The sequence below is a fragment of the Mus caroli genome, chromosome 13, assembly GCF_900094665.2.
Source record: "Mus caroli chromosome 13, CAROLI_EIJ_v1.1, whole genome shotgun sequence".
NCBI lineage: Eukaryota > Metazoa > Chordata > Mammalia > Rodentia > Muridae > Mus > Mus caroli.
In genome coordinates this window covers 11,221,774-11,246,814 of record NC_034582.1, presented here as the reverse complement: position 1 = coordinate 11,246,814, position 25,041 = coordinate 11,221,774, and the positions used below count along the sequence as shown (strand labels likewise).

The following is a 25,041-nucleotide window of genomic DNA, read 5'->3' as shown; positions in this document are numbered from 1 at the left end:
CCAAGGATTGGAAAGGGGCTGCTGACCATGAGTGGGATTTTGACAGGAAAGACCAAGCCCAAAGAGATCTCATGTCCCCTGGGTTAGCTTTAGTGACCAAATGATCTTTCTTGAACTGGACTAATCAGGACAGATTGGTGAAATCTTGGGATAGAACACTTTTCACTCTCCTTTTTTTTTTTTTTAATCTGTATCCTGAAATTTTCATATTAAGAAAGGTCAGATACTGAGTGGAAACATCAACTCCAAAAATCTAAAGGCAATAGCTTGAAAAATAAAGAAACCATTGAGAAAGTCAAAAGCAGAAGGTAAGAAGGCAGGGGTGCTTGGCTCTGTGCACTGCCCATCTCCTAGGAGGGACCGCTAACATGGGAAATCACTGCACGTAAGAACATCAAGGTCACATGCAAGGCCTCCACCTAGAAAGGTCTCTGCTGCAGGAGGCAATGGGTGTGACCAGAAACCAAGTTCACTCTTCTTGCTGAGGAAGGAAGAATATCCTGAACCCCTTCTTTGAAATCAAAAGTAATAAAGAGATCTGGCCAAATAATAAGGCATGCCAGGTCAGACCCAAACCAGAGACTTAAAAACAAAAAAAGACTTTTGATAAATGAAATTCAGGGATTCCATCACCCATTTTGTGATGACACTGTGACCTGTTTGAGGCAAAAAGAAGCCCTGCTTTATTTACTCTCCTGAACTCTGACCAGTAATTCCCTTTTGCTTGTGGGCTGTCCTTTGATTTATAAGGAACCTCTGGGAGAAGGTTGCAGGGCATGGTGAACTTACAGATGGTTTGACTGGTCCTGGGGACATCTATCAGAAAGCTAGCTTAGCCACAAAGTCATCCTACATGGCAAAGTTTCTTCCCTGGTGAAATTTGGGCTCCAAAAGAGAGACAACAGTCTGAACTATTCCTATTACCTAATGCCTTCCTACTTCTAATTTTACAGGCAGGATTTAAGAGGAGAAGTCATACAACCCTGTCAATCACAGCCTTGGGGAAATCCAATGTTGGGGCTGATGGGTGAACCTTTACTAATTGTTTACGGCTTTAAAGTACTATGCTAGATAGTCCATGAACTCTGTGTACACACAGTGTGACTCTCATGTCTGATCTGCATGTGAAGAACAGCTGCACTGTGTAAATCTTCAAAATCTGAATACAAAACAAAAGTCCTAGTCCAGTGGTAAGGACTAATGGTATCTGAAATTCCCGTGGCTAGTAAACATCAACTGTCATGCTCTCCAGTGCTAAAACTGGTTAAAGCAATTTATTTCTGATGTCAATGTATGTGAGTTTTGCCTTTTATAACTAAATTTTACACATTTTTTTCCTTTATAATAGGGCATTTAAAAAGGACATATTCTCTTGCTGTAGTGAATTTAATAAATGGTAGTGATGTATCCAGTTGTGGGTTGCTTAAATACCTACTTAGAGCTATGTATAGTCAATTCAATTCTCAGTTACCTATGACAATGGGAAAAGAGGTGGGACCAATGAATAATTATAGCTAGTCCAAAAAACAGTCCTCAAAGTAATTCTACACAATTATTTCAACCTATAATTGGTCTAACTTCGTACCAAAAAGCTAAAAGTGTGACACATCTGAACACCAACTGCCTGTCCACTCTCACTGCAGTGCTAAATAACACTGAATGTTCATAAAGGTGAAGGGCATGTACAGGAGATAACGGAGAACTGACCATATAGACATACCCACGGGATGCATACTTACATAAGAATTACCCCCTATAAAAACCCTCATCAAACTATTTCATTTCCAGGATCCCCACATTTCCACTTTTGTGCAGCTGTTAAAAGTATGCCCTGAATTGAATCAAGGTGGAGGACACATGAAAACCTGCTATTTATACTAACTATAGTGCACCCACAAATAATCTTCAAGCTCACTATTCATTCAATTCTTGTACTCAATGTGGGAATAAAAAATACACATACACACATAAAAGCAAGTCACTGAGTACTGTAAAGAAAAACTTTAAAAAGGTGAACCTGTTACCCCTTGGTCACAAGCACACCAATTTCTAGTTCCTGGGATAGCAGAGAAGCAGGCCAAATCTTTTAATTCTATGACTTCTCTTCTAAAAGAAAGAACATGCGCAGTATACATTTACATTGGTTCACTCAAAAGAGGGCAGGCTTACAGGTTTAAAAAATACAAAAAACAAAAAACAAAAAAACCAAGGGTGATTTGAATGTCACAATACTGATTCAAACTGAAATGGAAGACAGTTTCTCCCCTAGAATACCTTAGGGTTTTTCAGAGTCCTTTTCCATAAAAGGAATATACTTGAGACACATCCCAATCAGGTGAGATGAGATTGCTAAAATACACACAGAACTTTAAAAAGAAAAGAAAAAATCCCAAGTCATTTCAGTCTTTCTATTTGTGGTCCTCCTTGCCTACCGCCTACTGCATAACTGCAAGGAACTTGCTTTCTTCTGCAAGGGAGGTCAGCAAAGAACTCATATCCCCAATAGCCATGTTGGTGGTGCCCATGGACAGGGATGGGAATGGGAGGGATGCCCGTGGAGTGGTGAGACGGGAGGAGCTGTGGGAAAGGTTCTGAATGATACTTGGGCTCAAGGCCCCTGACATTAGGCTGGTATGGTCCCCATCATCTATGATGGCATCAAAATCAATCTGCACACCTTCTAGGTCATGACTCTCAAAGCTGTCAACTGTGCTTGTTACCTGGTTAGCACCTGGGGATAGTAACTCAGAGTTTTCAGTGCCATTCCCTTGGAGCAGGCAGTTGGCATCTGAGAGGGAGAACGAGCCAGCTTTCCTGTCTTGCTGACTGAAGCCCATGGTTTGGTCATAGAACTGACCGGAATAATTCTGCACGTTAGAGCAGAGCTGCTGGGACTGACCTTGTGCCTCCATTTTGATGCTGTTCACCCTGCTGCTCTGACTCATGTCACTGAGCTGTCCTTGTTGCAGAGTGAGGTTGCCCCTTGGCATTGCCTGACGCCTGTTACCCCCATAGCTGGCACAGGGCTGGTAGCCCCTGATTGCTGCCATGCTTGCTGGCTGGCTGCTGTTGTCCTGAGTCCCTGGTAGGCAGCTCTCTGTCCCTTGATAGATGTTGATATGTGAGGTAGCACCAACCTGCCCTAGTACCTGTTGACCAGGGCGGCTGGGCCCCTGGTGTTGCAGACTGCCACTGAGTAGCTGATGGGCAATGTATCCCTGTCCCATTTGATCTTGGGTTTGTATGCCATTCACTGTGTTGCCAGCTAACTCATTTGGTGCCACGGACAGGCTGAAATCTAGCAAACCCCCATTCTCTTGCAAGCTGTTGCCTTTTAGCTTGGGCCCTTGAATCCCTGCACCACAGGCATGGTCTAGAGCACTGGAAGTCAGTGGCTGCCTGTTTAGCTGGCTCCCATACTGCTGGGTCTTATAGGGCTGTTCATGGAAAGTATTTCCATTGGTGCCAAGTCCGTCCCCACTGTGGATTGCAAAGTGCTCTGGGCCATTGTAGGTGCTGCTATTCTCCCCGAGGGTCTGATATCCCCCAGCTGGACCAGTGCCAACCTTCCACAGATTATGTGGGTGTACCACCATATTGTTGTATAGCCCAAACCCCCGAGGCTGCTGTATGCTAGGGCGCTGCTGACCACATTTCAGCTTGGAGGATGACAGATCAGAACTTCCAGAACTGACCTCGTTCCACTGGATGGGCAAATCAGTTTTACTGCCCTCAGAGCAGGGCTGCTCCAGAGCTGCGTACTGCTGGCCAACATGACTGTCTGGCAGCCCTGGTAAGTCCAAGTCCTCTGGTTCATGGGCTACTTTGCTGTCTTCAGAGATGCCACTCTGCAACTGCTGCCCATACCCTGCTTGGTTCTGGGAATTTAAATACTGTACCACATCATCTGGCAGGAGGTCTTCATCATTCAAGTTAGCATCAGCATCCATGGTCAGAGCCTCCAGGGCAACATTCTCTGTGATGCTGGGAGGGCAAGGGGAGGCCTGGAAGTACCGGGGTTGGCCGTTCTCCTGCCGGGTATAATTTTGCAGCACTAAGCTACGCTTTTCCACCGATGGAGGCAAATTTGGAGGATTAAAGCTATTGAGGCTACTGAAGCGTTGAACCCTGGCAAGTGACATGTTCTCCGAGACTGTCCTCACAGGGTCGCTGGCTCTCCTCACACTGTTCGCTAGTGCATCATGAGGCATCAGGTGACGGCCTCTGTATGTGTGGCCTCCCCCATCACTGCATCTTCGAGGAGGATGGACTGGAGGCAGGGTCACCCCGGAGTCCCTCCCTTCCCCTAGCAAGGCCATCTTGGTCTTCAGGCTCAGCTTTTCCATGTGGGGCAGAGGTGTGGGTGGTGGGCCACCAGTGGCAGCTGCATACTTGGCCTTAAGGCGGTACTGCTGCACGGGTGTGAGGCTGAGCAGACTGGGCAGCCCCTCACCCTGGCTGGCCTCGCTGGATCTCCTTGAAGCATCTGTGGAGATGGGATCGTAGGAGTCAGCCACACTCACATTCTGGGGTCGCCCTTCAGCCTGGGACGCCTCGCTGGACCTGCGGCTGGAAAAGCAGGGGGAGATGCCCGAGGATCTGCGGCTGCTCAGGTAGGCAGAGCTGATAGTGCTGGTATTGCTGTCTCTCCTGTTGAGTGTGTTCAGCACTGTGAAGTCTACACCTGACAGGTCACTTCTGCTCGGGAGGAGGGTCCCGGGCCCACCCGAACTATAGTTGTTACTGGATTGTGTGCCTGGAGGGAAGGCACAGAGGGAGGGAAGAGAGATATAAAGTGAAACATATCTTAAGACAGGTTCTGAGAAGCATTAGTTCCTTGAACTAGGCAAAGAGTTAACATTTTCTTGGTTTTATGTCTTTTAGAGACTAGATTTGTGGCACTAACTATAAATATACCTACTGTGGAGGTTTTTCTTTTCTCCCCCCCCCCAGGATTTTTTTATTAAATATTTTCTTTATTTATATTTCAAATGTTATCCCCTTGCCTGGTTTCCTCTCTTGAAAACCCCTTATGCCCTCCCCACCATCCCCCTGCTCACCAACCCACCCACTCTGGCTTCCTGGCCTGGCATTCCCCTATCCTGGGGCACAGAGCCTTCACAGGACCAAGGGCCTCTAGTGAAGGTTTTTCTTGCCCCACTCAAACTCAAGCAATTACAATTTCTTCATCAAAATCTGAGTTCTTCTCATTTTAAGTTTTTGTTCCAGTATTATTCTGCTATTATTTTCAAAATATAGACCATCTAGAAAAGCAGTGTGAATGGTTCAACATCAACACATTTAGGATCTATGAAGAAACTAACAAATATAAAACCAAAGGTTCCAGATCTGCTTGGTGTGTTCTGGCCACACTGAAAGCCTGAGCAGACAACACATGGTCTAGGGTGGGACTTACCATTTCCTATGAGAGGAGATACCGCAGGGGCTTTGGAGGGTAGAATAGGGTTCAGTCTTGGAAACATTCCATTCACTTGTTTTAGCCTTTCAAGTTTGATGTGCTCCATCCATTTGGTCCCTGCTGGGTTTCTCCTGGCTTGCAAAGCAAGGGCTGTGGTTGCCGTGGAAATGGTCGAGTCCATGATTGGGGTTTCATCGATTGCACTGAGGTCTGCTACACTACCTCCATCAGTCAGAGGAAGCTCGAGCCCACTGTTGGAATAGTTGCTGATGGGGGACTGTTGGCTGCTGCATGAAGACTGACCACCAGGGCTTGGCTGAGATGTCTATTGGGGTCAAGGAGAAAGGAACCAAATGACATCAGGAAGGGTAAAGGAGAGGGAGCCAAAATGACAGTTCATGCAAGCCAAAACCTTCAGGGTATCAGCAGGTTATATGAGAAGAAAAACTATGTGTTGGTAGATGTTTGGGCCAAAATGAGAATGGCCCACCAATCAGGCTGATACACAAGGGGAGGTGATGGATGGTAGACGATGCTAGATGTGCTGGGATCAGAACTATCAGCCATGAGACCCTGTTGTTTCAAATGCCAACTATGGAGAAATACTTCCTCATTTTCAATTCTATCTCCAGGACAATATTTTTGGTCAAATTTCTTAACCATTCACTACAACAGAATCTGTGTATATAATGGGATCAGTTCCTGATGTATCAATTGTTACTGGAAATTAATATAAATCCCAGTGAGTACCTAAGCATAAAGACCTGGCAAAGCTAAAGATGAGGTCACAAGCTTTGGTAATTCTTATAGTTACAACTGAGTTTCAGTCTGCTGAACTACAGCATTCACATGCTTCATAAAACACTTCATCTCCTTCCAACAAAGACCCCTCTAGCTATTCAGACCTGGTTCTCAAGTTATGTTTTCTATGTTTTCCTCCCTGCCTCATTTTGCTAGTGTTATAGACCCTCAACCAAGGTCTGAATCAAGGTGGCTGCAACCGGTAAAACATAAATCGTCTTGCTTCTGTCACACTCAGGAGGGAAGACAGGCTGCAATGGATGGTAGCCCTGAGCTTGTAGAATGATTTCATGGTTCCTTTTGGTGTGTGTCTCCCTCAGTATGATCTAATCTTAACCAAATAGATGCTGGAAGAGAATTATGTAACTCATGAAAACTTAATCCTACTGACAAGTCTCAATCAGAGAGCCAGGGCGTATGGAACCGTAACCGGCTCAGGGTCTGGGAATGACCATGTGAACGGTCCTATAGTACACAGGATAGTTCTCACACTGCACAACTAGTTGGTCTATCTAAAACTGTAAGGGTTTACATGAAGTCACATCTTTGTAAGAACAAAAGTTTTGTTTAGAAAAGTTCACTGGCCACTGAAAGTCACAATATTTAGACCCCTAAGATGGCTAATCTGAGCCTCTGCAGTACCAGCTCCCGTGTTCCTATAAAACACTAGAGTCACTAACAGCAGGTAAAAGATTCATTCAGTGATTCTCAGGTGGGATGAGCAATGCTGCTGAGAACGTGTTTGTAGAGGTAACTCTCTTGGGGAGTCTTCTAGCTTTATTACTTTCACAACATATGAATTCAAGCAAATGCATATTTTCTCAGCAAGTGCCACATGGAACATTAACTTCAACCTTGGGCAACCAAGCAGAGCTAAGGAAGATTTGTCAATCTGATCATGAGTATGAAAATTCTTAATTATTTTGCCTCTGCAAAATATTGAGGTATCAACTCTTCCAGAAGTACTAGGAGTTTTTTAAAGCTTTGGGTAAGTTTCATTCTTCAACATAATAATAAAAATATGTATGTACACAAATATGTGTATAGGACTATGCTCACACACATGCCACAGAACAGGTAAGAAGGCACAGGTACTTACAATCAGGAAACTACTTATATGCACTCAACTGAATGGAGGTTAAATTGCTAACAAATTTATCCAGGTTTTCCTCAAAGAACACAGTACATATCCAGTCCCACACTTGAATCTATGCTAGTCAAGATAGTAATTAACTAGAATTTGAGAACAACTGCTTGGTTGGCCCAGTGTGATTGATTATGAAGTCCCAGGCAAAAGTAACAACGATCATCTAACTTCCCCACTTTCACATGCTATGTTCAAGGCACAGAGCTGAGCAATGCTCACCAAGGATGTCACAATGCCATAGAAACCAAAGGAAGATAAAATGGGAAGAAGGCTTGCATGTTAAAATGAAAACAAAACAAAACAAAAAAAATAGAGAAGTCAAAATTCCCTCACCTTATTACCCACTGTCCTTAGGAAGTGAGAACAAGACATTTGGGAGCAATAGACAGAAGAGGTGTTGCATTAATAAGAAAAAGGAAGAGAGAATTTAATTTATAGCATGATGACCAAATTAAAGACAAGTTTTAAAAGAAATTATATTAGAAATGTAATGTTCATTAATACATGTCTGTGAAGGTATCTGGTATTTAATGCCCACGAGCACACAGCATCTGTTGAGGAAACAGGACCTGTGATTCACTTCAAGAAACTTCAATTTTCTCACCTGGAAATATAGGGTTCGGTCTGCAGCTGTTTGAGTTCTATCTTTATAATATAATCTGCCTATAAATATTCACATACCAAGTCATTTTTAAGATAAACTGCTGTGAGTAATTCTGACAATCCTCTTTTTTTATGCAATAGAAGGTATCTTGGGTTGTGGTGACATGCGGATCCTGTACCTGTCTCCACTCTCCCTGACCTGTACTGCAATCCTTAAGACTAGAGATGGTAAGCCCATGATCACACCCTAATCTTGCCCTTGCCCTACTCCCTCTCCCCCTTCCGCTCTGGCAAATCCCACAACTGGTACCTCTAGTCTCCCTCCCATTCCCCAGGAGCCACTGGCTCTCCCTGTGTGAGTGCTGAACTGTCCTCGGGGCTTCTGCCCTTGGAGCACACTGCCAATTCTCCTTTCCTAGAAGGCTTTTCACAGACTTGTGGTTAAGCCCCATCATCTGAATTATATTTGTTTTTCAATCGGTACATCCCACTGAACTGTAAAACCCCAAAGAATAAGGACTTCGGCTTATTCATCTTGGGGTCAACAGGGCAACGAAGACAGAAAGCATATTTGCAGAAAGGCTCAAGGAACGATTTTCTACAGAGTAGCTGCATTGAAGACACTGACAGCCATGTCTTTCTGCCACAAGTGGTACAGCTATGGATCAGTTTTAAAAGTCAGGTAAGAATCTCAGCAACTCCCTTTGAGCAAAGTTATTGACGAAGCAGATTAACTTTGAGTGAGCAGTCTCAATCACTGGGCTCACGACTCTCAAGTCAGAGTGGCCAGATACAATGGAGGGGGATAGTGTCATCCCTTGACATGTTCATCTGGGTTTTTCTTAATGAGTGCTTGGCTCTGGGAGAACAGGAGAGTGAATGACATACCATGGGCTTCTCAGCCTTGACAGTCTTCACCTGGAGGCATTCTTCCCGCTTTGAGGTAGTGTTGCTCAGCTCCTTCTGCTCACCAAATGCTCCCTGAGTTGGCCGGCCAGGGGACCTGGACTGTGAATGGCTGCCGGAATCTCTCGGGGGTGGAGGCCGAGGGTGCATGTCCCCACGCTGCTTCTTGGTAACATGAGCCTCAGGGCCATGCACAGTCTTCACGTGTTTCCGGAGAGAGCTGGGGTCTGTGTAACGCTTGGTGCAGCCAGGGATCTTGCATACATATGGTTTCTAGCAAATTCCACAAAAAGAAATTGTTGATGAATGGCAATAAAAGTGATTATGACTTAGCAGTTGCTCAGTACAATTCTAATTCCTTCAAAAGTACTTCCAGAGCATTTAGGCACCTCTCAGTTCTAATGACTTAGAAAGCCTATTTGATATTGCTCAGTGTCCATAGAATCTAGCTTAATAGGTATTATTTAGAGAGCTCTGCAAGTGGTAATAGTGCATAAATTGCCTTTACATTGTTGGAAGCATTTATGCTGTGAGTGGAAGTATCATGGCTCTCCATCTACTGATGATGATAATGGAGAGAGGCTTACAAGAAGATATCAGGACAATTTTATACATCTTACAGGAGATGTCTGTGTGAAGAAATTTATTATCTTGGTTCTGTGATATAATAATGCTTTGCTTTGAAAATGTGCTTATAATACCTGTACACAGGTATTATAATAAGAAGAAATAAAACTAAGCTGCCCAGAGCTGTTCTCATGTTGTTTAATGAAAAGTGCTCATTTGGGTAGCTGGGTAGCCTTACAATTGTTTGGGGTTCAGATGTAAAAGTCCTTAGAAGGTCTCTGATCTCTAAAGTTGTAGCCTCATTACAGACTCTCCATATAGCCATTTCATATAGTACTCAAGTACTTTGAGGGATTTATGGAAAACCAGGTTTCTCAATTTGCTTTCCTCTGACTTTCCAGGTCTACACAAGGCAGAACTACTTCCTTCTTGCTAATTTTATTTTCTCCCTGAGTTGTCTATCATGCCTCCTGATACAGTAGGGACATTTATAACAAAATATTCATATAGATTACAGAACTGATCCCTTTGTTAATTAACAATGTCAGAATGGTGATTTTGTTTTCTTGTCTGCCAAAATAGTAGCGTTATGGGATGCCAAGGGCTCGACATCCACAAACTCACCTGACTTCAGATTGAAACACTAAAACTTCACACCTGTAGTGTGAAAACCTTATACATGTAGCAACCATGAGTAGATAGTTTTTGTTGCTATTCCCTAAACAATATCACAGCTATTTGCATGGCATTTACACTGCAGCATGTATTAGATGTAATCAGAAGTATGAGAGAATATCTATCTATCTATCTATCTATCTATCTATCTATCTATCTATCTATCACAGCACTTTATTGAAGAGACTTATGTATTCTCAGATTCTGGTGTGGGTAGGGGTTCCGGACATGCTCCCTGGCTGAAAGCCATGAGAGGATTATGTACTTCCATCTCTGTGTACCAGAAGGTGAGCTAGTATATAAGAAATCATCATGAAAAGTATGATTAAAATAATATATCTCTTATCCTTGCTGAACACTCTGTCTTGCAGAATGCATGTCTAAAAGATGCTTTTTCACTAAAAGCCTAAGGCCAGAATGAGAGCAACCTAAAATGGTGAAATTCTGTAACGTAGAGAAGTGAAGATTTCGAACATTATCCTGAGAGACTTTACCTTCAAATGTAAGATTCAGTTGGATAGAATTGATTCCCATTAACTACAAATTATGTCTACTCAGGGGCTCCGTGATTTGCCGCATATACATGACGAAATGAGAGTGCAGGATTTCATGCATTAGGGACAGAAGAATGGCTCTGACAGTTAGTGCCATTACCTTTGGGTGTTTGTATATCAACCCTGTGCTTGCTCAGGGCACTGATGGGACTGGCTGCTCCATCAGCAGAGTGCCTGATGCAGGTGTGTGGGCAAGGGGAGAGAGGACAATGACAGGACACAGGACAGGGACAGGAAGAGCTGCTCTTCCTATAAACACATTCATGTGCATATTAAGATTAGCCTGGAAATGAGTTCACGGCTGATGGGCAATGAGCACAGAGAAGTTCATCAGAACTAGCATTTTCAAGACCACATCAGCACACCTGTGACCATGTACCCTTGTATATGAACATGCACATTAAATGTCACCTACAAAACCCCATAAGAACACAGGTTCTTGAAGTTTATGCTTTAAAACAAAACACATAAACACAACTATGGAGCTTGTGATAGCAATAAAATGCCAGGATGATAGCGGACACACTAAGGGGCCAGCTTTTTCATGTCCTGGCCATTCAACCTCAGGCATGATGGTTACCATTGTGACTTGAATACTCAGGTACCTTTGTAAAGCAACTGATGCATTTTCTCCTGACTATATAATTAATCAGAGGAATAAGTTCTTTTTCCACAGCCTACACTAGCTGTGAATTCTCTCACATCAGCAACCCAGGTGCTGGGATTACAGCACTGAGCTACTATTCCTAGATAAATTTTATTTTTCATTGAACATCAAATGAGTGCTACTATATGCAAGACTCCTGAACACAAAGATTTGTAACCTCAAGAAATATACGATCCTTTATGTAATCCCTTATCTTTTGTATGCAGAATCTTTTCTGGTAGGAAAAATGAGACCATGTAATCATTTATAGTATAAAGTATGAATCCTAAAGATGTAGACAATTGAGGACTCCTGTTTTGGTTGGGATAATCCTGGGAGGTGTGTCAGTTAATAAAATCTGCACTTAACTTCCATCTCACGTGTACATAAGATGCTTATAACTACATATGACCCATATGGTAAACACTTGCTCAATGGAGCATTTCTTATGAGGAAGGACTTCAGCTAGGTAGCGAAAACAAAGAATGAGATTCTGTGGAATAAAAGCAATGACAAGATGATGCCAAAAATGAAGGGTCCCTAGGAAAGATCCTGCTCATGAGTGGTCCGGAGCATGGGCATAAATGTGGCTCCAGGAGGAATACAAACTGTATGATCTAGAATGGGGAGTCCTTTCAGAGGTCACTGCTATACAGCCCAAGGGCCCTGAAAGATCATGAACAAAGTCATAGACAGAGAAATGCCATGACAGCTTTTCTGTTATATAAGAGACTTGCTGTCTGGATCTACCCTGCTGAATTCTTAGCTCTACCTAACATAGCAAAAAGTCTTCACACATAACTTCTTTGCTTAGCAAAGAGGTGAAGTCATAAATAAGACAATAAATAAACGCAACTGCGTATCAGGATTTATTTAAGATGGACTAACTTGACTACAAGAACCTGGATTCCCAGGACAGGCCTATCTTCTGTATATGTGAAACTGTGCCAGCTTCCATACTCAAAACCTAAGAGTTTCATACATGTTATAGAGAAAAATGACTTGAATGTGAGTGAATCTTAATAAGTGCTATTATCAAGGTAACCCATTTAAATAAGTTCCTCATTCCTGGTAATAACATTATTGCCCAAGTCATCTTCCAGTCTCCTGAGATGTTCAATTCTCATATAATCCTGTATTTTCTTTTCTTTTTTTTGGTTTTTTCAAGACAGGGTTTCTCTGTATAGTCCTGGCTGTCCTGGAACTCACTTTGTAGACCAGGCTGGCCTCGAACTCAGAAATCCGCCTGCCTCTGCCTCCCGAGTGCTGGGATTAAAGGTGTGTGCCAGGCTTAATCCTGTATTTCTTAATCCCATCAAAGAAAAAAATAAATAACTAGACCATACCTTAAATAAGCAGATGTCTGTACATGTTTTAAATTCATAAAAAATGAAAATCTATGTATTTGTGCATCCCTGTCTCAATATATTCACTGACCAAATTTCTCTACAGCAGGAGAGGTTGGCTTAAACTCTACAAAAGGAATGAATGCCTTCTTTTACTTAAGTATATGAAAGATAGCTAAATTTAATTACTATGTTAATTGAAATTCCAAGCAGAGGTTTTCAAACTCTATGAATTGAAACTGAGATTGAAAAAAAAAAAAAAACTGAGAACATTCTTCATGTTGTATAATTCTAGAATATTCTAGCACTCCAAAATCAGCAGCCTGCTATTTCCTTGGCCTTAAGTGTTAACAAATACTAGTCTATTTTGTCTCCATGGATTTGCCCATTCTAGACTCCCTAAAATGTTCAGAAGAACTGCCTCAGATGACACGGTGGCTATTATATACAGAAAAAGCATTTAACATTATAACAAAAAATGAAATTTGTCTTCCTAGGTCATTAACAGGAGATTCAAAATGACCTGTCCTTCCTTATCACACCAGGACCTTTTGAAAGAGCTGGGGTCTGTGGACCTGCAACTGTTGAGTTTCTAGTATTTTACACAGTGTAGATGATCTCATTAAAGGTCATTTTAATCTGTTTTACTCTATCACCAGACTATTCCCCCTACCTCTGCTCAAAGCCAAATGGCTCTGGAGCAAAGTGGCTCACTTGGTTTAGATATTGCAAGGCTGTAAGAGTAGCCCACAACTGATGATGTCATAATGGCCACTCTGAAGTTGCACACATGCAAATTTCTCCATTTGCAACAATGTTTCAAATCAACCAAAGACACATGTTGCAGGCCTGAACTATAATCTCATTTCTATCCAAAATGAGGGAAGCTTTATTAGACTTGGTATATTCAAGGGAGTTTACAGAGGAGCCAATATTTATCTACACCTCCCAAGAAGAAGCTATACGCTTTTAGTCAGATATGCACCAAAGCCTAGCTAAAGCAAATCTGTAACCATTTTTACACTTACCAGTAGTCTGGGGACAATTATCTTAAAAATAATGGCAATACAACACAAACCACTATGATAACAGACTTAAATATTAACTGGGCTTCTAAGAATATCTTCCAAGGTCCTCTGGAATTTAGAATTTAGATGTCTATAAACTGTTTTTAAGCTGTTTGCTTGATGAAAATAATTTTAGATATCATGCATGTGATGAAACTGCTCTCTCCTCAAAAACAAATAAAATTGGATGCTTTTGGGAGTGAGCTGTCTGTCACCTGCCACTGTGATGATTCTGAATGTCTTTAGACAGTACCAAGTCTTACTTTGTGTGGGACCATGCTATTAGAGCAGGCAGCCTGAACTCTAAATTAAATGCTACTACTGTCTAGCCAGTAGATGGCAGGTCCGAGCAACAGGAAACTAAGTTCAGCAAGGGTTTTTATAGAATTTCTTCTTCATCTGCATTACTCTCTAAACAGGGTTCATCCTTGAGGCCTCAAACCTTCATCTGCAGACGCACAGGGTCTCAGAGCCCACTCACAGTTGAACAGCCCAGAGAAAATAAAACAGAACACATCTACTGTACCAGATATATGCCACATGGAAGCTCATTGTTTTTGCTGGTAGCTTTGGGAAGCAGAGGAGGCTTACCTCATTGGAATGTGTTCTGTTTTGGTGCTTGGCCCGATCTGAAGCATTAGAGAAAGCCTTGTTGCAGCCCTCATGCTCACAGACGTATGGCTTCTCTCCAGTGTGAGATCTCAAGTGGGTTTTCAGGTTTTCGAGTCTTGAGTAGGCTTTTGTGCAACCTTCAAACTGAGGACAACAGGTAAATCTGGACCACTCTACACAATAGCAGCTGCAGCTTGTGTTCAGCCCCCTCTCCAAGTGGATAAAAACTTGACCTTTCAAGGGTCAGCAGCTTTTCAAAACCATGGAACAAAAACCCCACTAAACTCTGCATTTATTGGGATTCAGATGTGGCTTGGGGCAGTTGAACACAAAGCATCGTCAGTGCCTGTAAAACTCCTGAAGGCTTTTTTTCCCCTCCTATTTTTTTTTAATAGACAGCTCAATGTGGACAATGAATTTCATTATCTGTTCATTGATCTCCTCCAATTCCCACTGATTTCAGATTCAGCACAAAGTTCATTAATATGGCTTTGTGTCCATACAAAGGCATGGAATTTGATCATGTTTATAAAGGCCCTTTAAGATGTAAAGTACCGGGGGCTGTGCAGCTCTCAGAGCAACTCTAGAGAGAACTTAGTCTCACTGCAGCCCCAGCCTACTCCAGGGGCTTCTCCGCACTGTGGCGACTGAGCAAGGATCAAGGAGACATGATAACAACGGGCAGATGAATATGCCTTGCCAAAAGGCTTGGGGTGAGAGGCGGCTTGGGCTCGTTTTAGGTTTCAGAATATACACAAGTAATATTTGAGACATAATGAAGACACAAGTTCATTTATGCTTCATACCATATGCACACTAATAGTAATGTTATACAGCAGTTTCAGTGCACGTGTGCTGTGAGCACAAGTGGTTGCAAAGGCTATGAACAAGGCTGTCTGACTGGTACATTATGTTAGCACCCAGAGCCTTGTGCATGGCAGTTAAATGCTCTGATATGAACTACATCTGAAGCCCAGTATGTTGAATTTTGTTTTTCATAAAGAAGCTCAACTTAGGGCCTGTAAGATGGGTCAGTGTACAAGCTGTATAAACTTGACCACTAGAGTTTGATACCTGTAACACACCTAAAGGGGCAACAGAGAATCAACTCCATAAAATTATCCTCTGACCACTGCACGCACAAATAAAAAAATTAAACTGAAAAATAAATCAACTCTGTGGTTTGTCCTGCAGTGTGCTGACCTGTGGGAATATGGCAGGCACAGAAGGCATGGGCTCATGGAGCCAGTCACCTATGCCTGCCTGTCACTCTGCAGAGATGACCTGTTTAAAGCTCGGCACTAAGGCACTCTCTACAAACAGTGCTCTGCCTCTCTTCTCACTACCCTTTCAGATCCTGGGGTCAAGAGCATGCAAACCCCTTGAGAACAGGAAAGGCCTAGAGAGCAAAGTGTCACACTCGCCCGTGTGAGGGGACACTGAGGCTGTCAGGTATGCACTTACTGTACATTTGTGAGGCTTCTCCCCAGTGTGTCTTCTCATATGCACTACCAACATGTACTGGGCTTTGAACGGTTTCTGCTCTCGTGAACAATCAAGCCAGCGGCACACGAACTCCTTCTTTTCTCCATGAATGTGGTCATTATTGATATGCTGGGGTTGAGGAAAAGAGAAATAAAATTAAAATGTGTTAGCCATATCTCAGAGAAACAAAAGGAAGTGAAAAATGCTCAAATTTGAGCCTTGAAGATTATATAAATAACTTTACTACATCACAGGTTATTTAAACATTCGAGTATATACATTTCTAAGTACGTTTACTGTTGCTAACTGCCTGAAGCCAGCAGGGGAAACATGATTGGGAACAGGCTTGGCATCCAGAAAAGAATACTTGATCCTGAAATCTGAAGAGCACAGATATGGAGGTGGGATATGGGGGTGGGGGAGGGTTAGAAAGAACACACATGTACCCATGACTTTATAACAAAACTCAAGAAAATGCAACTTTGGTTTAGATTTGGGACAGTATCTTCTTGAATAATAACCCCAGAGAACTATGTGTTAAGAAAGAGAATCTGCCATCATTTCCATGAAGATTTCGAATTCTATTAGTAGGTAAAATTTTATTCTCTGATTATTTTATGTGTATTACTGCTTTGCTTGCACATGGTGCCTGGTGTCTGTGACGGTCAGAATGGAAAATCAGGCCCCTAGGACCTGTTATGGACTGTTGTGAGCTGCCATGGTTGCCTGGAACCAAAGAATCTGGATCCTCTGCTATGCAACAAGTCTCTTAACCACTAATCCAGAGGTTCTTAATCTTACTGATGCTGTGACCCTTTAATACAGTTCTTCATGTTGTAGTGACTCCAACCATACAATTATTTTTGTTGTTACTTAAGTGTAATATTGATACTGTTATGAACGACAATGTAAATATCTGTATTTTCCTTTAGACTCAGACAACACCTGTGAAAGGGTCGCTCAGCCCGAAAGAGGTCATGACCTACAGGTTGTGAAACACTGCATTAAGCCATCTCTTCACACCCAGGCAATTTTAAATAAATAAATAAATAAATAAATAAATAAATAAATTTAAAAATGAAGGTAAATTTCTTCAAATTCCTCATCAATTCAAGGCTTTAGGGTTAGTTAAATCTACATCTTTGGAAGGACATGTGAAGTGCCTTCCAAGAGGATGCATGAAAAACCTACAGCAATACCTGAGGAAGAGCAAGGGAGCTCCCCAGATAAAACTCCAGTGGACGGACGTGCCTTTCTTGCCAGTGATACAAGTCTGCAGTGCAGTATTGAGAGCCTGACTGAGGAACGCTGCCAACTGAAAACTAGATCAGACTTCACACTGAGCCCCTTTCTCAAATACCAAATCCAACTGGGTCCATCTCCGGTAAGATTAATACACTACTTAAATGTCCAATTCTAGACTACAAGGGAAAATTTTGTCCTTTTTTTTTTTTTTTTTTTTAAATTCTCTGGCCAAGTTATGCTTTATTTTCCTTATTTTAAGGCTACCAGCTATACTTTTTCAAATATATAGTTATGTATCTTTTAAAAGTCATCCAGTAATTAAAGTTTTCTTGAGTTCTGTTGCAGTAATGACACAGCATTTGATATGTGCCTGTGAACATTCTAGCTTAGAGACCTAGTGGGAATTTTCTGCTACCAGAACAGGCTTTCTTGATTATTCTTCTAGGTGGCTGATTGCCTGAGGATAAAAATTTTTGCATGAAAAAATAGTTTTCTTTATTGTTTCTAGAAGTAAAAGCTGGATTAAGGCAGAGAAAAAAAGTCATTCCTCTCCGCTCTTTGAACGGCAATCAGAATGTCTGATGAACTGCAAATTGAGCAGCATGTAACAGCACACACAGAGACAATCTTATCAAGTGGGACTGCAGGCAACAGAACACAGTGACAGCAGAACTGGTCTCCTCCTAAACTTCCTATCATAAGTCAGCTGTCAGAGGAAGCAGTATCTTAGATATTACAATAGTGCACATAATCCACAAACAGATGTGCACCACAGGGAATTTAGTGCTGCAATGTATAGTCTTAGTCAACCACCATGCCTGCACACTGCCCTGGATGGTCCCAAAGAGAGTCTGTAGATACAACTTTCTCTGACAGAAAAATAGATGAGAACATTGGACCATCCCATAAAGTTGCTATTGTTTCAGTTTTTCTATGATTGGAAATTAACAAATTGGTCCTTGTCCTAAAACACTTGGAAAGAAGATGGGGAACAAGGGAGGAAGGAGGAAAAATGGAGGAAAGAGGATGAAATACAGAGAAAGGAAGAAGCAGAGATTATAATTGGAAATCACAATTCTATTTGTGCTGAATAGTCTCCAAAGTTTCACATAGTCATCCACAGATTGTATCCCAATGCCTAGCAGTTACATAGTATCTGTTGGGTCCATCTGATCTACCATGCTATGCAAATAGTGCCAGCAAAAGACACCCTGAACACTTGTTTAACTTAATACAACTTTGCTTTACCTGGTATTTAATGTACAGCATTTCATTACTATAAAATTACTCTCAAGAATTAACAAAAGCTTTTAGAGATATCTAGGCATGGCCCACTCTTTCCCTGGGGGAGCAAAGGGATACAAAGATGGTAATAGTTCTCTCTTCTTCATACCTTCAGGATGGTGTGTGGTGAGCCTTTTGCACTAGGCCCAGCAACAAGAGGGAGTGAGGCAGACATAATTTCTGCCCTAAGGAAATTACAGTCTCCTGGAGAAAACGGGTAATAACTTAAATTGCTGCATAATTACAGTTGTGATAAGCATTATGAAGGGAAATAATGGGTTTCATAAAAGCATGTAACAGGGGCCCAAGATCAGTGTGGTACATCAGGAATCAGGGGTCGGTACAAATGAAACTACATTGAAAGCAGAACCTGAAAGCTGACCGAAGCCCCAGCAGGTGTGAGGTCAGGCTGAGAGTGGAGAAAAGGGGAGACTATGGCAGACACAAGATAGAGAAGCACTCACTGAAAGTCAGATCTTGGTGCCTTTGAGGATAGTGGTGACACCCACAGACAGCAAGAAAGAATTCGCCAGGCAGACCTGGCAGGCTACAGGCAGTGTTGTTGTTTGGCATGGTGAGCAGGCACAAGTTCTCTGAGGGTTAAAGGTACACTGTTCAGATGGTCAAGCACAGGCTATGGGACCAAGGCTCACAAAAAACAGCACATTTCAGATCTCCAGCAATAACACCGTGGGGCTAAACCAAAACAACACAGGACCTGAGCATCTACCCCATCATGAACATTGGGATAAAGTAACTAGAGCTACACAGGGAGCCACCGGAGAAGCAGAAGGAGGGGTCAACAGTGGCTGAAATACAATAAACTACTAGTTTTCCTGTGTCCTGCTGACACATCTGAAGAGCTGAACTTGAGAGGTCTCCAGAGGCACCCTGGGTCCTAGTACTTTCATATGAACTAAAAGAAAGAGGAATGATAACAACTGTCCAGGTCCTCTGACAGTCCTTTCCTGTGGCAGGGTGGAGAAAGCTCTAGACTGTGTCTAAGCTGAACACTCCAGGTACTGAAAGTGGCCAGGAAGAATTTGTATATAACAGTGTCACCTCTAAGCTGGGAGAACCAGCAGCAAGTCCAGGAGTACAGTAGCAGGGAGCATCAACTCTGCTCACATCTCATCAGAGGGCATGGTAAACTGAGCAGCAGGCAGCCCCAGTGCTGTCATCTCCACACAAGGAAGAGCAAGAAGGGCCAGTGCGGGATAACTAAAACTCCATATTCTACAAGACTGCAGTCTTAATATGTTTTAGAATTTTCCTGAAACTTCTCTTAAATTCAAACAGTGATTACGCTCACATTTGTGAGCACGTACATGCGGGCATGCATGCAAGATTATCTTTCTGTGAGGGAACTTCGATGCTCTAAAACAGAAGTGAACAGTGTTTCTCAGATGCTGTAGTCTGTTACCATAAGGAAATAGAGGTACCTATTGGACTCTGTAGGACATTCAAGTGTGTTTAACATGAAAAGGAACGTTTTTAAAATCCAGGAATTACTTATAAATTAAGATTCTAAGAAATCATAAGCCTCATGGCGTTGTAAGTTTTAAATAGTTACTTGCCTTTAAAATAACTGTTTGGTTGTTGTGCCTATAGGTTAGTTGAACACTCCGAAGGATAAAATGGCACTGATTGCCTCTGCAGTAAACTAAGGACCTCATACCTTGGGTAGGCCCATTTGGGAACTTGGGCCTTAGTTATCTCATTTGCAAAATCATAACGACAAACATATTACACACACAGACACACACAGACACACACACACACAGACACACACACAGGGTTAGCAAGCTTCTATTTATAAAACCAGATTCTGCTGTCAAAGCATCCCTGTACCCTGCTGTAGACTCAGTGTCCAGTGTCAATGAGAAAATGAGCTATTTAATTATGGATGTCAGAAATTCTCACAGGCCAAAAAAAAATTTCTTAGCATTTTATTTTCAGTTATTTAAAAGCATAAAAATGATACTTAATTGACGGACTCAGCTCAAGGGCTACACACACACACACACACACACACACACACACACACCCCAATACCCCCCAAACCAGGCAGTAGTTTGGATCTGACCTATAGGCCCATCATTGTTTTGCCCCCAGCTGAAATGATTACAGGGCTTCCTTCTTGTACTATTACCTGTCAGTCTGTTTCTCAAACATAAAATAGTACAAGTAGATGGAGGTAGGTTTTCATGCTAAAGAAAAGAATCTAGAAAGGAATAAAAACCAGGTTGCTAGGGCAAAAAGTCTCCAAGAAAACGAGGGAGTTCAGCCACACTTTGCTATATGTATTGCTTTACCTGAAGGTCAAAAAGTGCACTCATTTCTCTTACTAAAATCCAAGCTCACTGAGACAACATACAATAATAGACAATTGATACTGAACAGACAGACTGATTTCTAAGTGAAGCTGGCTTGAAATTCAATGGCTGTGAGTTTATTTGTGGTTTTCACTGAAAATTTGACTTCCTAACAGTGACAATGTTAATCAAATATATAAATAATTTAATTGAAGGGAAAATAATGCATGATTAAATTCTAAACTAATCCAACACTACGACATGTAATTTGCCAGAGGCCCAAGAACCAGAAAGAGATAGATGGTATAAATTACAATGCTGTGTATGTGTGAGACACTCTAAATGCTCCCTGTTTGAATAAACAGGGGACACTGGGACCAGCACATTTCCAACAAAGGCTAAGTCCAAGGACTAGACTTCCAGTTGGAATTTTATCTGGCTTAGGATATGAGAATTGATGATATTACCATAACCGGCATAATGATCAAGCTAAGGTTGGATATTCACCAACTATGATCAAGCCTTTCGCAGAATGAGCCAAGGGCCATAATTCCATCTTTGCCACTCACCCTGGTCTGTGAGAGCCTAGAGAAAGGCAGGAGAATTCAATAGCTTACTTGCCATTGGGGAAAGTGGAAGGCACCTCTTTATTTCAAGGAATTCTCTTTGGGCAGCTCTGGCCCAATTGTGAACCAAGGAGACTTGGAGAAGGGCAGAAGAGAGACCTGAAGGGGAAGGAAAGGGAAGCTTTTCTTTTCACTAGCAGCAGTAGAATGGAAGCCTACAATGGACTTCACTGAGCTAATCACCGTCCTTTCTTCGGGCTTCATTATGTGAGTAAGTTCAGAGCAGGCAGTTTTCCTAACCTTCATCTGTAACAAACATGTGGCTTAGCCACAGTGGGCACTCACACAGCCTTACATAGAGCTGCTATTCAATCAGTTGGGGAAGCCTGGAGGTACCTCTTGCTTTTGTTCTGCACCCTCCCCCCCTTCCTTTGGTCAGATTCAATTTCCACTTGGAAAGCACAGCTCTCTAGATAAGTAGGCTCAGTTCTTAGGAACTCCCTGAGAGGAGAAGTTACAGCACTCTTCAGGACTGGGCAGAAATTCACTCCTGCCACCTACCGCCCAAGGTGACTCGCATATCAGTAGACAAACACTGGCTGCTTCCCAAGCCTGTTTTCTCTAGTCAGCAGGATCCTGACAGTGGAGAGCGATTCCTCCCAAGGTTGTCATGAAAAGTCTCTATTAAGCATATCCAAAAGCAGCCACAGTGGGACATGCAGACCTTGAACCCTTCAAACATTGGCCAGTACCACTCTGCCTTTTCATTTATTTACTGTGCTAGTTTACCTGTCTCCACCTGTTTCCAAAATAACACAGCATTCCCAGCAATTTCAAAGATTCTCATATGTGTTGTCAGCTCTTACACATTACAAGGTATACCCGAAAGCAAGAAAATATGGTCCTTAGAATACTGCCAAGTGAATGTGATATTCTCTCTCTCTCTCTCTCTCTCTCTCTCTCTCACACACACACACACACACACACACACACACACACACACACACACACACACACTGTATTATAGATGTGCTAGAGAAGGGAACACAGTAGTGTTTCACGTATAAATACCTAAGAAAGTGGTGGTGAGCCATGGGCATATCGCTCTCAGACTCCATTCTCTTGCTCTGGCTGGGACTTGTTCCCCCTCCCCAGTTTTATCTACTGTACACACTTTGGCTACCTTGATTTGGGTTCCCAGAGACATTTGTAAAAAGGAGGGATGTGAGAAAGTGATTTAGACTTCATTAAAGTTTAATTCATAATAAAACACATTTGGGAGAGGGAGAGAAATGATTTATCTAAAAGAAAACCAAATTCCCCCAGAATTCCTCCCACTTTACATTTGAGCTGGGCTGACATCTTCTTGTGTGTATTGCTTGATAAGCAGTATTTCTGAAAAGTTCCATGACTGTCATGGCATAGATTATGCTAGGGACACATTGTGATTGGATTCCTTAAAGCATTAGGGAGCAGAAATAGAAAAACGGTGCAAATCACCAACTATCAGGGCTGAAATAGGCCTTATATATCAATATGCACTTTAATTTCAGATAAACAAAATAATTTAAATTGTTTTTGTGGCATGTGCCAATCTTTCAAACAGATTATTTAAAAGCTATGGCTTGCTGTGGGAGGGGCCTTCTCCAGAGACTTCACAGACAGACCGCTGCAGTTCTAGCTGGTTAAGGACATTCCTGACTCATCTGTAGCTGTCTGACACACTATAAAACAGGAAAACAGTAAGAACTTAGAAACAGCACTTCTAAAAGTAGAAACAAATGTCTGATTCCTGCTCTGTGGACATGAAGCATTACGGGGAGCCTGAGAAGCCCGTACTTGTTGGTTAGAAATGAATAAACAAATCCCCATTGACAGGCATCTGACACAATTAAGCAACACAACTGTTTCTGTTATGGGTGAAAAAGTAAATTTTGTTAACAAGGCAAACATTATCTATGAGTGAGGGCTTCTGCATTAAGAAAGAAATGAATGGGATTAAAATACAAATCCCACCCCACTCCCTGCAAACTAACACTGAGGTAAGCTGGGCACAGGTTCATGGAAGTAAAGCAAAACAAAACAAAACAAAACAAAACAAAAACATTATCATTCACAGGTGAAAATAAATGAGACAAAAAAGAGCAAGACTCTGGGACCTGTTACTATGTGGATGAACACTGGAATCCTCCTGTGTGAATGGAGCCATGGAGCAAAGTACAAACTGTGTGTGTAATTCCATAACCTCCAGGCTAGGTAAATCTATACAGAGAGAAAGTAGGTGGTTACCTGTGGATAGGATACATGGAGAGAAAGGAGAATGATAACTGAGGGCTATGGTATGATAAAATGTATTCAATATACTAAATTGCTATATACTTTAAATTATACAGTATGTGAAATTATACACAAAGGGAAAAAATATCAGGAAAACCTGCTCTGTAATGGAATCTGAGGACGATGTGGGGAAACAGAAAAAGTAAAAGAAGAAGGAGAAGGAGTAGGTAGATGGTAGGTATCCTCCCGGGGGCTTCTCTTCTGTAGAGACAGAGACGGGATTTTACAAGCAATCCTCAACATACGCTCAAGGCTCCATGTACACACCCTTATCCCGCCCCATCTCCCTCTCTCCAGTAGGCTGAGCTGAAAGAGAACATTTTGAAGATAGTACTTTCTGGTTAATTTCACAAAGTACTGAAAGTGAACAATCTGGGAACTGCATGGGAATCATACTACTGTAGTGATTGATTTTATTACTTATTTATTCTTATTTCATGTCTTGTTTTTCTGGTGGTAAAAAGTGAGTGGAAAAAAAAAAACAGAGGAAAAATTTAAAACTTGACTTGTTAACAAAACCAAATCAGAAACATCACAAATTAACTTTTGCTCCAGGCCAGGAAGGGAATGGGAAATAACACATGATCACGAAAATCCTATTCCCTCTGTGCCAAACAGCATGGCAGCGCTGGGGGTTTAGATGCCCGAATCGTTGCTTGCTGTTATGCCTTATGAACTGTCCAAGATAGGATCAACTCGGGATGTAATGGAAGTTTTCTACTTTATCCTACTCACAAGCTAATAAGACTGAGATTCAAGTAGAATAATAGTTAGTTCCATAAGGGTAACCTAATTTTAGTGGCGATGGACTGTAGGGAGGCCTCACATAGGCTGCACCAGCGCTCGCTCATCATGTTCCGCCTCCTCTCTGAAGCCTAAACCAAAACCAAGCCCAAACCCAACAACAAGCCTTTCTGCTTCCTGCTGAGTTGCCAGGCCTGGTACTGGATTTGTGATTTTTTTTTTCCGCACCAGCCTTTTAATTAGCAGGAACTGTACCACCAGGTTGCACACAAATGGTAGTTTTAAGGAGAAGCAGAAAAAACAAACTTGCACGAAGCAAAACAAACAAAAACACTCATAAAACAAAACAACAAAAGCCTCACTGCGAACACTGTTTAATAAAAGTTGGCAAAGAGTACATCTGTCTCCTGACAGTCGCTAAGGTAGTGAATCCCCTGCTGAGTTTCTGAAATACACTTAAAAACCGCTCGTTTGCCTAGCAAGTGTTTGCTTACAGTTTAATATGGAGGCTATTTTACAAAAAAAAATTTCAATTTCTTATCCAGGCATGGTGGAGAGAAACTGTAATTCCAGCTCCTAGAAGGCTGAGACAGGAGGACTGGAAGTCTGGGGTCATCTTGAGTTACACAGTGAGAATGTATCGCAAAACAACAATACTTTCAAAAGAGAAAACAAGAAACTTTCAGTTTCTATTCTGGAAGTACCACTATTCAGATGCCAGC

At 42.0% G+C, this 25,041-nt stretch overlaps 1 protein-coding gene across 1 annotated transcript in view; it reads right to left on the bottom strand.

Annotated features, from left to right (window-relative positions):
• Nucleotides 1–321: 321 nt before the first annotated feature.
• The window catches only part of Gli3 (GLI family zinc finger 3), a 268,239-nt gene continuing 243,519 nt past the window's right edge, over nt 322–25,041 (bottom strand). The window contains exons 11-15 of the mRNA XM_021180371.2: nt 15,808–15,957; nt 14,323–14,487; nt 8,859–9,149; nt 5,417–5,744; nt 322–4,756 (exon numbers count right to left, since the gene is read on the bottom strand). Coding sequence (XP_021036030.1) covers nt 2,436–4,756; nt 5,417–5,744; nt 8,859–9,149; nt 14,323–14,487; nt 15,808–15,957 — 3,255 coding nt within the window. The 3' untranslated portion in view covers nt 322–2,435. The remainder of the gene's footprint in view (nt 4,757–5,416; nt 5,745–8,858; nt 9,150–14,322; nt 14,488–15,807; nt 15,958–25,041) is intronic.